Source organism: Gavialis gangeticus, unplaced genomic scaffold (genome assembly GCF_001723915.1).
Source record: "Gavialis gangeticus isolate Ggan-Ray unplaced genomic scaffold, GavGan_comp1, whole genome shotgun sequence".
NCBI classification, from domain to species: domain Eukaryota; kingdom Metazoa; phylum Chordata; order Crocodylia; family Gavialidae; genus Gavialis; species Gavialis gangeticus.
The window spans coordinates 39565539-39580907 of record NW_017729031.1 but is presented as its reverse complement, the minus strand read 5'-3'; the positions used below and the strand labels follow the sequence as shown (position 1 = coordinate 39580907).

Below are 15369 nucleotides of genomic sequence, written 5' to 3'. Positions count from 1 at the left end.
GATGACAGGCTGAGAGCCATGGGGCTCCTTAGCTTGGAAAAGCGCAGGCTCAGGGGTGATCTGGTGGCCACCTATAAGTTTATCAGGGGTGACCACCAGGATCTGGGGGAACGTTTGTTCACCAGAGCGCCCCAAGGGATGATGAGGTCAAACGGTCATAAACTACTGCGAGACCGTTTCAGGCTGGACATAAGGAAGAATTTCTTTACTGTCCGAGCCCCCAAGGTCTGGAACATCCTGCCATCGGAGGTGGTTCAAGCACCTACATTGAACACCTTCAAGAGCAAATTGGATGCTTATCTTGCTGGGATCCTGTGACCCCGGCTGACCTTCCTGCCCCTGGGGCAGGGGACTGGACTCGATGATTTTCCGAGGTCCCTTCCAGCCCGAATGTCTAGGAAATCTATGAAATCTATGAACAAAAAGATTTATTATGTCGCAGAAAATCATCCAGATAAACTGCCCTCTAGAAGTTTTGATAACAGCATAAAAAGGCAAGTAAAGGCTCTTACCCTCTCAGCCGGCTGCCACCCAGCCCCCCACGAGTACTGCTGCTATTTCCAGAAACCAGCTTTCGGGCTGATTCTGCCAACCCTGGCTGCGGGGGACTTGGACTCCCCAAAGGCAGGGATCCAAAGCCCCAGGCCACCTTACAGACACCTCTTATAATACCTATGGTTCAGCACCCCCATCGGTCCTGTCCCGGTTCCTCACAAATCTCCACACTGCCCCAGAAGCTTCTCCCCCAGGACCCCTGGCATTTTGTGGTTAATGGGCCATTTCTCATAGATACCTTTGCTATAGAGGAGTTGATTTCCCCATTACAAAAGGAGACAGTAACTTCTCCTTTTGCCATGGTCTGGGAGTGGCAATTCTCGTTGCACTAGTGACACAATGGCAAGAGATATTTAGCAGAGATATTCTGTCCACTCCCTTAAGTATGCGTCCCTCAGCTCTTTGGGTAAACCGCATCCAAAATTGCAAATGTGAATACAGATGACGTAACATAATCTGCACAGTATTAACAGTGACGTAAATGGATACAGCATAGCATGTGTGTTTCAATGACACCACACATGCCGCATCAGTGAAATAAATACAAGAAAATATGCATGAGCCCCAGATCCTGGTGGGGTTTCTAATGCCCTTAATGTAAAATGTCAACTGAAATTACAGGGTGGGGAAGTGTAGGTTTTCCACAGAAAATCAAACTGGAAATTTCTATCCTGAAAGCATAGACAACGAGGGTTGGCAGGGACCTCAGGAGGTCACATCTTTAGTCCCGTGCTCAAAGTAGCACCATCCCCAGCTAACGAAGTAGGACCACCCAGGCCAAGGCTTTGTCTACCTAAGTGTTAAACTTCCCCAGAAATGCTCTGCAGAGCTTCAGGGGAACAGCAGTTTGGGTGGCTCACCCTGGCCACCATTTTGGGGGGGCAGGTTTTGTGTTTGGGGACAGCGTTCCCAGTGCCGCCGAACAGCCCCCATCTTGCTGAGCCACTGTGGTGCCTCAGACTGGGCTGGATACCAGGAGAGAATATAGGCACAAGGCATCTGAATCGGGTCCTCCGTGAAGTGCTTTAGTAGCTGAACTGAAGTCTTGGTCTTGGAATAACAGAGCTCAGCTGAGGCTGAAGCGAGAGCCTTGCAAGGCATGTTAATCTGGAGCGATTGTTGAGTGTCTGACAGTTTGGGAAGGGGCAGAGAGGAAGCAAGTTTTTTTCTAGGTGGGAATTGGTCTGAAATGATCTTAGTAGCACTGGCAATAATATTTGCAAAATCATGGAAGACAGACAAAATCCCAGAGGACAAGAGAGAGGCTAGCAGAGCCCCCTTCTTTGAAAAGGGGGGAAAACAAGGACCTAGGGAAGTAGACTGGTCAGTCTGACTCCAATACTTTGGAAGTTATTACAGCAAATTATAATACTGTTTGTCGGCACCTAAAAGGAGGGCAAGGTGATTGCTAGCAGCCAGCATGGATGTGTTACGAACGGATCATGGCAAACGAACATGTTCAAAGTAGACAAGGTATCTAGTCTGGTGTTGCAGAAAATGCTCTGGACCTAATATACCTGGACTTTAGTGGAGCTTTTGACCTAGGTTCCCATGGCTTTCTTGAGAAATGTAACATAGGTAAAATTACTATTATATGGCTAACTAATAAATGGGTCAGTGTCAAACTGGCAGGTCCCAAGTAGGTTGCTACATGGGTTAAGGCTGTCTGTTTTGTTCAACTTCTTTTATTTATCATGTGTATGTGGGAATAGAGAGCTTCCTGGTTGCGTTTGCAGATGGCACAGAGCCAGGTGGGGTTACAATGGTGTTTGAGGACAGAAGTAGATTTACAAGAACCTGGGTAAATTAGAGATTGAGAGAGGAAATTATAAACGAAATTAAATTCAACGAAGACCAGTGAAAGGTGCTGCATCTAGGTAGGAAGTATCCAAAGAACAAATGCAAAATGGCAGATAATTGGCTACGTTGTAGCATTGTTGTGAGGTAGCTGAGAACTATGGTAGATCTTAGGGGAAGAAATGACGCACAAACCGGTGTCAGTGATAGGAAACTGGTTCAAATCTGTAACAGAAGTTCAGTGCACCGGTTTAAGATAAACCTGGATGGATGTAGTATCAGACCTAACTGATTTAGGCCTAACTCTATTTAGGCTCTCTAGTCCCACATTAGGTTAAATCAGTTTATTGAACTTTTGTCCCAGTTCCCCTCCAGATTCAGGTTAACTTTTAGTCCTCCATCATCCCAGGATGCTTTGTGGATCCCTGGAACACTGCCCTGCCCACTTCCAGGGTGGGTGGGCTAGACTTGGCCCAAGCTATATAATCCAGCCAATCAGGGAGGTGTGCTCTAGTTGCACACCTGCCCCCCCCCCCCCCCCCAGGCTTCTGGCCTGGGCCAGTGCAGGCAGGTGGTTGCATTTCCAGAATCAAAAGTGAATGTCTGTTCACTTGCTAATCAGTTCAATCTGTGCAGCTTAGACTAACCTGCAAAGATTGACTTGATTAGCCTCGGGCTTTTTGACTGTCTGTACATAGCCAGCGTGAGGCAGCAATGTGATGCGGTTGCAAAGGTGAAAAAAAGCCAGTGCAATTTTGGGCTGTATTAACAGGAGGGCTGTATGCAAGGCATGGGGTGACAGCACCACTCCACTCAGCGCTGGTTAGGCTTCTGCTGGGACAGTGTGCGCAGTTTTGGGCTCCTCACTTCAAGAAGGATACAGGGAAACTGGATTGGATCCAGAGGCGAGTGACAAACATGACAAAGGTTTTGGAATGCAAGCCATTCAAGGAAAGGCCGAGGGAAATGGGCGTGCTTAGCTTGGAGAAAATATTTGAAAAGCTGCCATAAAGAAGAGAGAGAACAACTTTTTCCCTCTCTCAAGAGAGGATGAGATAGGAAGCAATGGCTTTAATTTGCAGTAAAGTGGATTTAGATTAAATCTTCTTAATTCTAAGATAAATTGAACAATAGAACAAGGTGCCCAAGGGAGTTGTGAATTTTTTATTTATTTATTTATTTTTAAATCGGAGCTGGTCATAGCAGTCCATGATTCTTGGTAGTGTCTAAGTTGTTCAGCAGCTGCCACTACTTATTCCTCACTGGCAGTCCTACTCCTCTGCTCATGATATCATAATTGGCTTTTGGTATTTGAGGCTTTGTTCTGCTGCCCATCACATTCAGTTCTGAGCTTCAGAGATAACCATCATGCTACAAAGGCAAATCTGAGCAGTGAAGAAGCAACAGCTGGAGACTCTTAAATTAGTCTTTGAGGTGCCACCCTGCTCTGCCTCCTACTTGTGGCAGTTCAGGTGGGAGCCAGTGGCTATCAAAACTGACGTTCCTTAATCCCCCTTGGCCTTGGAGGCTCCTGGGCTTGGGCAGCCTTGATTTATGTCAGTGGCTTCTCATGTTCATCTAACCAAATCCCCATGGCTTAATCCTAACTTCAACAAGAGCGCTTTGTGCCTGAGTGGATGTGTGCACACTGCTCAGCTGCCTTTGTATAAGCAGACTTTTTTGTGGAGTATCCAGAGAGGGTGGGAGTTCAATGCATCTTAGCCGACCGGCAGACACCCAAGGGAAAAGCCACAGAAAGGTATATTGTTTGCATATATTTGGGTGTGTGCCTTAAATGCAGAAGTACCCAAGTGGGTTGGATATGTTGGTGATCTGGGAATAAAGATCTTTAACAATAGGCAGACAAGGTTATTTGGGTGTATCTGATGTCTTTTATTAGACCAACTTAAAGAGTTGGAAAACAATTACTAAGCAAACTTTCGGGTTCAAAAACCCTTCCTCAGGCTAAGAAGGTTTCTGCAGTTGGTGCGTGCTCTTCCTGGATGGAATGAAAAGTAAAGAAGCAATGTTTTTCTTTCTAACTGTTGCAACAAAGATGTGCAAACATGTTTTGCAATTAGGGCTGTCAATCAATTGCTAATGTGCAATTAACACATTAAAAAAAATAATGAAAGAACCAATTTAACATGTTAATTATGCATGTGGCTTTGGAGCCTGCACTTGGGCTCTGCTCTGCCGCTGTCACTGCTGCCTCTGGGCCACTCAGCAGGACAGCAGTGGCAGTGCAGAGGGCCCCTGGGCAGCCTGGAAGTGGGCTCCAGGCTGCCGCAGCAGGAAGGTGGGGCGAAGGCAGAGCACGTGCACAGATGCACATGAGCAGCCACAGCCTGCATGCAGCCATGAACACAGCCTGGCGGTGTGTAGAGCAGTGCCCAGCAGGTACGTTTGAGGAGGAGGAGAAAGGACTGGGGGTGGGGTCAGATCAAAGCCCCCATGGTGAGGGATGGAGTGGGGCAGGGGCAGGGGCTGGGGTGAATGGGGCCTTGGGGCCGGGAGTGGGAAGGAGCCATGGGTGGCTTGTCTGGGGGTGTGGCTTCCTGACACTGCATGCACCCCTGGGGCAGGCATGGGGAGCATGTGCGTGGGGCAGGGGCGAATTGCCCACCGTGGGCTGTTGCTCTGTGTCCTGCTGGCTTTGCCCCAGGAGCCACTGCCTGCCCAGCGGTGGGAGGCACAACATGGCATTGTGCAACTCCCGGGCAAAGGCAGTAGGGTGCAGAGTCCCAGCCCACACTGGGCAGTCTGCCTTTGCCCTGAACACAAATCCGGGGGGGGCGCATGCCCCCCATGCCTCCCCCGAGGGTGCGCACAGTGGCAGGGAGCTGTGCCCCCCGCCCATGTCCCTGGATGAGCTGTCCATGGTTCCATGATGCACCTGGGCCCTGGAGTCGCATTCACCCCAGCCCCTGCCCCATACCCTCTCTCACCATGGGGGCCTCAATCTAACCCCTGCCCCTTCCCCTCCACAGACTGCTGGGCACTGTTTGCATGCCTGCCCCTCACTCCCAAGCCACAGCCCCCACCAGCCCTGCTGCTGCCCCTTATTTCAGACCCACAGTAGCCTGCATCCTACCAGGGCATGCAGGGCCCTCCCCCACACACTTACCTCCCAACCATACAATATACCTGCATAATTTTGCATAATTTTGAGTTTTTAGCTGCGGAATTAAATCGCGATGAATTGTGACTAATTTTTTTAATCACACAACTAATCGCGGTCACATTTTTTAATAGTTTGATAGCCCTATTTGCAGCATAACATACCAACAGGACTGGTGAGTACTGGTGCCAAGAAAGAAAGATCTTCCTTTGGTCCTGTTCTTCAGGCTGTCCCTTAGGAAGGGATCATCGGCTTTGGCTTGTGGGTAAAGCAGCCTGATTTTCATTTCTATCTCAGTTGCGTGGGCTGTGCTCTCAGCATCTTGATCATTGAAGTTGGGAATTTTGGAAGCAAGTTCAGCGAGAGCATGAGTGAGTGTATACTGCAATCTCAGCTTATGCTCCAGCTGTAAGCACTGTCATGTAGGACCCTTTGGTGCTACTGATAAAGTTCTCTCCTAGGAAAGGGGAGAAAATGTTGTGGGGAAGGCGCACAGCCAGGCACCCAGTTGGGAGTGTGGTCTAGTAGATGGAGGGACGTAGCAGAATCAGGACTCCTCGGTTCCCTTTCTGTGTTTCATATGCGAACGTGGGCAGGTCAGTTAATCTCTGCATGCCTCCTTTCCTCCAAAAGGGAAGAGGCAAGTGTCTCATTGGGGCACTGGGGGTCTTAACAAATTTATTGGAAAGTGCTTGGTGGCTGTGGAAATATATAACGTTGTCGTTACTGATTGGGATGCTCCTTTTTGTCTTGCAGAACAATGACCTCCTCTGGACAGATTTCCATCAGAAGCTTGTGGATCAGGCGCTCTTAACCATGGACACTTACCTTGGCCAATTCCCGGACATCAAAGTAGGGAGCTCCCCTCACTCCTCTTCCACTGTTCAGTAGAGTTGCGGGGACCCTGTGGGTTGCAAATGGAGCTCTGCAAGAGCCTTCATCTTAACACGCCATCATCTCTTATCATGGGTGTGGGGAAACGGATGTGGTACAGGATTGCCTTTCGGGGAATTAATTCTGGCCTTAGCTGGCTGAACAGTGGAGATGGTTCAACTGCAATCTCCTCTTCTCTTTTGCTTGGAGGATAGTTGCATTAGCAGCTGTGGGGCTAGTATCCGTGGCAGTGCATTAGAGAAGGAAGAGGGGGGACCCTGCTGTGCTGGAGAGACCCATGCCCATGGTGATGATACACTGAGTGTTGGCATCACAACTGGGTTAACATGCCCAGCAGTGGGATGGGCTGTGATGACCCAGGCTGTTAGGATAGTTGGCTAGACCCAGCGTGATAAATATTTACTAGTTTCTTCTGCCTCCAACTCCCATCCTTTTGGAGGGTGTGGAAAGCAACGGGTTGGGGTAGCTGGTGTTAGTTTAGCACTTTATAATCCACAGGCTTTCAGCAGTTCCTTGTTAGCAGAGCATATCTGTGGCAGAAGACCTGTTTGTGTGTCTGCGTCCTAAGAAGAGAGGGCTTCCAGGACTACCTGTCGTGTAAGGGAAATGAAACCAAGTCGGACAAGCCATCGTTCTTGCCCTTCTGCTACCTCTGCTCCTTTTGTCCCAGAGATGCATTCACTTAATTGAAAGGCTTTTTGGTGGTGCACCAGAGTGTGGGGAGGTTAGCCTGATCTTTTTGCTTTGTGCAGCATAAGCGGTATCTGGATCTGTGCGCCTGTGTGTGCAATTCCTTTCCCAAGCCAGCACCACGCCATCATCACTTCATTGATGACCACCAGTAGTCTTGATTCTCTTGTATAGGCAAAAACAGCATGGGGCACGCACGGCCCAGCCGCATGCAGCCTGCTGAGCTGATGGGCTCTAGTGGAAAACACGACCCGCGACAGTGACTGCAAGCAGGAAGTTGGTGTCAAAGAGGCACTCTCCAAACACTCCTTGTCTTGCATGTCCACCCAGCACAGCCTCCACTATTGCCAGGATTGCGCCGAACGGTGGAATGACCCTCTTGTGAAAATGTGGCTGGGATGGGCCAAACTTCCTGAAAGGCTGCAGCTCTGAGTTGCTTTTTATGATGCTGAATTTCATAGGGCCTGCAATTGTTCAGAGAGAAGAGCCCACGGGAAGATGAAAAACAAGAATATTCAGTAAAGTACAGCTCGTCATCCCAATGATCATGCTTCATCTTAGGTTTTTTTAATGCATTTTGGCTAATGTTCATGACTGGAGGAAGAGGGCTTCTGGGTGATGGCCCAGGATCAGTGTCAACCCTTTGATTGTCTGACTTTTTAGCCCTGTTGATATCTTCCCTGGAAGTGCAGAGCAGCCAGGAAACTGGCTAGTGCTGCTGGCCAATGTGCTTCAAAGGATAAGGCTGGTGTGGCAGGGAGGTTACTGAACCGGTCTCCAGCAAGCCGCTTCATGCTGGAGGGAGGTACTGATGGGGGGATATCTCTATTCCCAGCACAGGATCTTAGCATATCCTGTGAGTTTCTCTCCTTCTAGTCCCGTGATCTCCAGCACCCATTCATGTTTGGGAAGGCCGCACAGGAAATGTCTTTGCCATGTGGAAGCGCTTGTACAATGTCTCTATTTGGGAGGCATCGACTTGGCTCCTTCCCAGTGAAAACAACACTTCCCCTCCCTTGCTCCCTTGTTGTTTTACCTGAAATCATTGTATTTGTCATTGTTGTTTCTGGAGGAAAGTACCGTTTCAGAGGTACTTACAGAACAAGCCTTGGTCATGGAAAGCCCCATGGGGGCTCGGCTTCCTGGAGCTTCTTACCCCCCATGTGCTCTTACAGCCTGCCCCACACTGCACCGTAGAGGTTGAACAAATGGAAAGTCAAGTCCTCCTCCAAGCTGCCTCTGCCTGGGGCTACGATAGCAGCAGTCCCCTATTCAGTGCTCCTCTGTGTTGCGACTAGCAGCGCGGATGCTCTCGCACTGCTCTTGTTAGACTTCAGTGTCCGTGGAGATGCAGAAGGGCAGTGTGCACCTTCTTAAAGTTACTGTTTCAGGCTTTCTGCAGGCTTATTATTAGAGCTTTTCGAATCCCATAACTCTAATGGGACAGCATTAAGGTGTGAGGTTGGGAACGTCAAAGGAAAATGATGGCATTTAGGCACCTAAATCCCACCACGTTCTATGGGATCGGGCACCTAACTCCCTTCTGCAACTTTCAAAGTCCAGATGTAGCCGCAAGTGTTGCATTATTGATGTCCTCCCCAGTCCCCAGGTAGTGTTGCAACAGAGAGAAATGAAACCAGTCGCAGGCTTCGTTAAGGTCCTTTTCTCATCAAAACGATGCCCGCGTCTTGCTCCTTTCCTACAACTCGCCTCCTGCTGGGACCCACGACATCATGTTTATTCTAGCCAGCAGACCACTTCTTTGAAAATGTAAACCTTACAGGAGTTCTGCCTTTACGTCCTGTTCAGTTGGGATATGCCGCTGTCCTCTTCCACAGCCCTAAGAAGTGACTTCCATCAAGTTTGTTTTGCTTGAGGGCTAGAAACCATTATAAAAGATATTGCAAATCCCACATCTGTGTGACTGAATGGCTCCCCTTTCAACAGGTATTTAGAGGTGCCTCAAAGGTGACTTGCAAAAGGGAACAAAAAGTGAGTGATATGACATAACAAAAGCCAAAGAAATGGGAAGTGCTTGAGTAAGAAGGAAAGAACCATTTAGCTGGATACCTGCCAAACAGTTGGGAAGAAAGTTCTTTTTAAAATACTGAACAGCCAGTTGGACATGTCTACATGTTCATTAATGCACTTTATGTAATGCACTTTAAATCTAGTACTTCCATTGTAAATTACTAGAAAAATGCACATTAGCCTATTTAAATGTGCATTAGCTAAAGATCACGGTTTTTGTGATGCTTTAATGCGCATTAAAATAGGTTAATGCGCATTAAAGCACACATGTAGACATGCCCGGATACCTTCTCTTAAGCGCAGAGTAAGCTCAGGATCTGCTTTCTGGACATCTGAGACTCCCAGACACAGGAAAACCAAAGCTTGATATTCCCATTCTTTTTAAAGCTTAAAAGGAAGCCAATTACAAAACTTCAAAAACCTTCCAACACTCTTCCACCCATCGTAAAAACAACAAACACAAAGCCACCACAAAAGAGGACAAAAGTCCCCACTTCTTTTCCTCCTCTAGCAGGTCACTGGTTCTGGTTTCCTTTAATAGAAATGTTGCTTAATCATCATTTAAGTTTTCCGAGTGGGGTTTTTTGTCTGATTTCCTGACAACACAGATCTCTGAAGGATGCAGCGGGTGAAAGGGGTGCCGCTGCATTCAGGGAAGCTTTGATCAAAGCAGCCTCTGGATCTGTCTGTGCTGAGGTTTCTTTTTAAGCAATTTAAAAGTTGACTCAAAAATGCCAGGCTGCGTTTGTGTGACCAGGAACCTCTGTGTGTCTCCTTGTGTGATTTGCTGACCCATCAGAAGCTCATCAGGAGCTGGGCCTGTCCTGCAAGAGGGCCGAATGCTGAACAGATGTCAGGCAGCTGCACTCAGAGCTGTATCAGACATTTAATTAAAAGAACAAAAGAGGGTGATGAAATGAAAGGACAGAGTACAGCTGTCTGGCAGACGGTGATTGTGGAGAGCAGCCTGTCTGCAGCCGATAACCATTGGAGGACAAGCCAGGGAGGAGACTGCATCTCTCCCCAAGTGCAGGGCAGAGCCACCACTTGCAAAGCTAAGCCCAAATGTTGTTCCTCTTCTTGCACTTTTGCTTTTCTTGACGCGAGGGGATAAAAGTCCCCTATATGCTTAGTTTCTTGGCATCTCGGCTCACTTTCTCCAGCCCTCCACCCCCGCCATGCTGTGCTAGCCCACACAAAGTCCTCTCGCCAGCAGATCATCCTGACCTGGGATCAAATCCCTGCTCCTCCACAGACTTCCTTGGGTCCGCTCGGACACGTCAGGAAGGGCTGGATGTAGGTGTCTTCGGCAGAGCAGAGCCCGACCCTCGCTGGCCATCTCGGTCGTTTTCCAGTCGCGCGTGGAGGCAGTTCAGGGCAGGCTGCGCACTCCTGTCGGGAGAGTTAAATGCCTAAGAAGGTTATTTTTAGAAGCTGCCAGCTGCATAGGGAGCTGCTGGACGTGCTGGGGCGGCAAGAGGGGCTCCCAGGGCTGACCCGGTGCACCCGATTCATGGGCCGGAGACCGATGCTTCCCCTTGCTTGGCATCCTCAGCTGCAAACCCTCCCCAGGAGTTAGGACAGCTGTTTAGGAAGTTGGTCCCTACCTGCTGAAAGCGTCCTGCTCAATTTTTGTCCCCCCACTTAGTCTTATGGGTGTTGGGCAGCGCCTGAGCTATGGTTTTGAAAAGATCAGTGCCTACAGGGTGGACGTGGGTGCCATCTTCTTGGGAGAATCCCTTTCGCACTTGCTTCTCCTTACTCCCTTCCCCATGTGTAAAACATGGACGAGCGCTGCTCCAGGGAAGCTGTGGGGGCAAATGCATTGAAGATGCGGGGGTGCTGAGATGGGGCGGTAAGGGTCACCTCGCAGGTACCTAAGGTCGGAAGAGTTCTGCAATAAACCCGCACAGCTCTGCAAGGGTTCAGGCCTCGGTGCCAACAAACCTGATTCCAGGATCAGACTGTATGCTTATGCACTTCAGGGCAGGCACTGTGTCCCAGCCATGCCTGGGTGCTCCAGAAGCGACAGCGGAGGTGAAGGACGATATGCCAGCGTTTCCTGGTGAGACTGGGGGATTGCAACTGCTGGCATCGACCTCCCAAAGGGAGTGAGGCTGAATCCTGGAAGCCGGGGTGTTGCACTCAGCCTTCCCACGGGGCCAAATGGGGGGTGTAGGGCCAGTCTGCAGGCTGAATTGGGCCCACAGACCGGATCCGTGTTTTGGATGCAGGTGCCCTGGCGTGCTTCACAGACCTGCACCTCCAAGCGCTGGAGTGGCCGCTACCTGCAATTCAATCCTGGAGCAGCGTAGCGGCCACTGCATGCAGCTCGCTGGGCTATCTGGCGTGCCCTGCATACTGCCTTTGAAACCCACTGGCCCCTCTGGGGCTGGATAATAGGGCTCCACGAGCCGGATCTGGCCATATTTTTGACAGCCGTGTCGTAAGCAGCTGGAGAACATTGTACGTAATTCTGCCCAAACCTTAGACTGGTGGGGTAGGCTGCTGCAGCGTGGGCAGAGCAGGGGTGTAAATGCAGAGGGCTTCAGCTGATGTGCTCTGGTCTTCCTCTCTCCCCCAGTCTCGCATCGCCAAGCGGGGAAGGAAGCTTGTGGATTATGACAGTGCCAGACACCATTTTGAAGCCCTACAAACCGCGAAGAAGAAGGACGAAACCAAAATCGCCAAGGTAAAGCCCAGTTCCTCGGGGACAAGGCTCAGGCGTCTTGTCATTTCTTGCAGTCTGCAATAACTTTGGGAGGATGTTTTTAAACACGTTTTGCAAAGTGTCCCCAGATGCTGTTTTTGTTTAAAGAAATGGTGGGCAAGGATAGAGCCACCAGGCAGGGTCCTGCCCATCGGCTCCTCCTTCCTCTCCTTAGGAGAAGGCTCTGAAGTGTTTAGTGGGGGTCTTCTCTGCAGGGTGCAAAGTGAAGCTGTCCAGGACACACGGCTGGGCAATGGTGACCACAGAAGGCCAAATGGGAAAAGGAAGGGAGGGTTTTCTGGGGACTGCCCAGACCTCAGAGGAGGAAAGCTGGATTCCAGTTCCTGCTCTGACATGGGATACTGGTGTGCCTCAGTCGTCCCAGCTTTAAAAGAGGGATGAGACTTGCAGTTGGGTGCTGCGCGTTGGAGTCCGTGACGATTTGCCTAGTGCTGCGGGATGCCCTGGTTAAGAAACGCACAGCGGTGCAAGCGGAAGTATTATAGCACAGCTCAGAGAGGTTTTGTAGCCCGGTGAAGACGAGGGTTTACAAACCAGCTGGGGTGTCGCATACAGCCAGACATGGGAAACGGCTGTGCGGGACCACTGAGGACCTCCGCCACATTCAGCACCCCGCTGTCAATGCAGTGGGCTGCGAACCATCTGGACCCAAATGATCTGAATTTTATTGGATTTGCCCTCAATCAGAGTGGGCGCAGCGCAGTCACGGTTCGTTCGGAGCCTGTGTACTTTTTGCTGCTGGCCACAAATCCTCCGGTGAATGGTGCAGCTTTTTCCGACTGGGGGGTGATGCAGCCAGCTCCGGAAAATAAAACCAGGTTTATCCTTCATCCCCACGCCTCCCTTTCACCTCTCTGAGACTAGTGTTTTAGACACGTCGTTAGCATGTGTTAGCTCGTGTGTTTGCCAAGCCCAGTGTGTTTGAGGCAGCATAGATTTGGATGTGCTAAGCTTTTTGAGATGAATGCTAGGTTGCCCCTTGCAATCGGCTTAAGTGTTGTAAAGGCAGCTGGAGAAACCCCGATCCCACAGGTCTCAAAGGGGAATTTGGCCACGAGCCTTGTCTACACTAGATTTCTTGGACATTTTAGCTGATGCATTTTGCAGCCTCGTCCAGGTGAGGACCTAGGGAAGGGACGGGCTATATGAGGGCTATTGGTTCTATGTCGGGGTGGACAAAATGTGGTCCGTGGGCCGGATGTGGCCCGCCAGGCCATTCTGGGCCCACGGGGCCCCTAAAAAATTTAGAAAATTAATATTTATCTGCCCATGGCTGCTTGTCTTGCAACCCTTGATGGCTTGCCAAAACTCAGCAAGCGGCCCTCCACCCGAAATAATTGCCTGTCCCTGTTCTATGTGGACTTAGTGGGAAGGGAAAGAGGGTGTGAGAGTGATATGGAGGACTGGATTGACAGTTGTTGGAGGCTTCTGGTTCACACCTAAATGTTTTTCCCACATGGCCCATGTGATTGCTCAGACAAACCTTGGAGCAGTAAGAAATAATCTGTGGGCACGTCTACATGCGCATTAATGAGCCTTAACTACAGCGCATTAAATTTAATACCTGTTATAACAGGTACTAAGTTAATGCACCATAATTGGCGCTACTGTGTATTGGTGCAAATGAACGCTTTTTTTGTGACGCTTAATGCTTATTGGACTAATCTACTGCACATTAGCTCATTAGCACATTTTTTGCCAGCTGTGCTAGTGTGCACTAAATGAGCCCAATGGGCATTAAGCATCCCGGCGTGTCTGGGGACTGCCAGACTGATTTCCATCCAGGTGGCAGTTTTGTGTTTAGGTGATCAGTTGGCAGCACTTTGTTTTAAACAGTTGGTCTTCAGTCTTCTGGGGTTTTTTTGGTCATGCAGTGAGGATAACCTGACAGCAGCAGGGTGAAAGCAGCTGAACTGTGGATGCTCCCGAATCCTTGCATCATGGAGAAAGCCAGTGACCCTTATCCCACACGCAAGGGGTTTTTAGTCAAGTGGCTCCAAGGATTGAACATTCCTCCATGCCTCCTAATGAGAGAGAGCCTGGAGCGTGCACATGAATATCTCAATATTCATGTTAATATTGCCTGTTAACATGCAAGCTGATAAAGAATATGATATAAAGACTGAAGTTAGTAGCCAGGAGAGCAGGTTCTGTTCCAGGCTCTGGTGTTGGGTGACCTTTGACAGATCCCTTCAAAGTCCGCAGTGCCTTTCCAATGATCACCATGCTGTGCCTCAGTTACCCTATCTGGAAAATGGGGATGAGGCTACTTGCCTGCCCTTGCAAAGTGCTCTGTGATCTCTGGGTGGAAGGAACCATAGAAACTCAGAGGGTTGTTATTAAATGGAAAAGGTGTATTGCCATTTAATGTCTTCTGAACATCCCAGGGAAGGAAGGGCCCTGGCGGGTCATGTAGTCCAACCCCCGTGCATGGAGGCAGATGCCATTTTAGGACAGCATAAATCCTTCTGCAGGCAGGCGGCTCCTTTTCCCCTTTGCACAACCCGGGTGCGGCTGCCTCTTCCCCTTTAGGAAACCTGCCAGTTACTGCTGAACTGACAACACGCCATTAAAAGAAAGTGCCGTGGCCTGTCCGTCATTGCATGTGGATAATAACGGTGTTTAATTAATCCCGGCCTCTCTTTAAGCAGCTTCACAGCAAGCCCTCGGACCAGGGTGTTTGTGCGCTGAAGTCACTAACACTTCGTGCCTGTTGCTCTTTGCAGCTGGACGGCTGGTAAATAGTATCCCAGCCCCCGCGCCCTCTCTCACCCGATCGGATCATTAATTACCGCTAAACTTGGCATGCTTGGAGGGGTTTATAACTGATTGCCCCCTTGAGGTTTTGTTCCTCGCTGGCCTTGGTGACGTCGGGCTGACCCAGATCATAATGCTTTCCCTGTTGTGATTTTTATTTTCTAACCAAGATGTCTGTCTCTCTCGTTTCTTTGTTTTTCTCTTTCCCACTCCCTCCCCCCAGCCTGTTTCGCTGCTTGAGAAAGCTGCGCCTCAGTGGTGCCAAGGGAAACTACAGGCTCATCTCGTTGCTCAAACTAATCTGCTCCGAAATCAGGTGATTGCCACCCTACCTGGCGCTAACCCTGCACGTGCTCTTCTCGGCTCTAATCCTGTACCGTGCAGCCGATCGGCAGGCAGCGTTCACTCTAGCTCCCCTTCAGAGCTTGTTTCGATCATCCAGGAGCCAATCTCCAACTGGTCGAACACTACAGACACGTGAAATTGCCTCCGAGGCTGGGCCGGTGATTTTAACAGGCTGTAAAGCTATTCTGTTAAGTAAAGCGATGGGGAAAAGAGTATGTGGGGTAAGATCAGGGCAGATCATCTCGCGTCTTCCCACTGTCTTATTCAGAAACCTTAGGAGGATGGGTCGTGGCTTGTCGGCTGTTCAGCAAAGCCGTGCATGGGTATCCCCATGAAAGTGGCTTATATATTTGTGCAACTTAGATGCAAAACTTTCCCAGGGGGAAATCCAAATGTCCAGATTTTTTTTGCTGGGAAAATCTCCAGCGATTTCAGAGACCCATTTGGG

General features: G+C 49.7%; 1 protein-coding gene across 7 annotated transcripts in view; it reads left to right on the top strand.

Moving 5' to 3' along the window:
* Positions 1-15369, top strand: part of BIN1 (bridging integrator 1) — a 78860-nt gene that overhangs the window by 10882 nt on the left and 52609 nt on the right. For 4 of the 7 annotated variants that reach the window (XM_019522634.1, XM_019522635.1, XM_019522632.1 and 1 more), the window contains exons 4-5: positions 6230-6325; positions 11673-11780. In XM_019522634.1, the coding sequence (XP_019378179.1) occupies positions 6230-6325; positions 11673-11780 (204 nt within the window). Of the gene's footprint in view, positions 1-6229; positions 6326-11672; positions 11781-14799; positions 14893-15369 lie in introns of all 7 variants that reach the window. The other 3 variants (XM_019522630.1, XM_019522629.1, XM_019522633.1) reach the window with 1 other exon arrangement.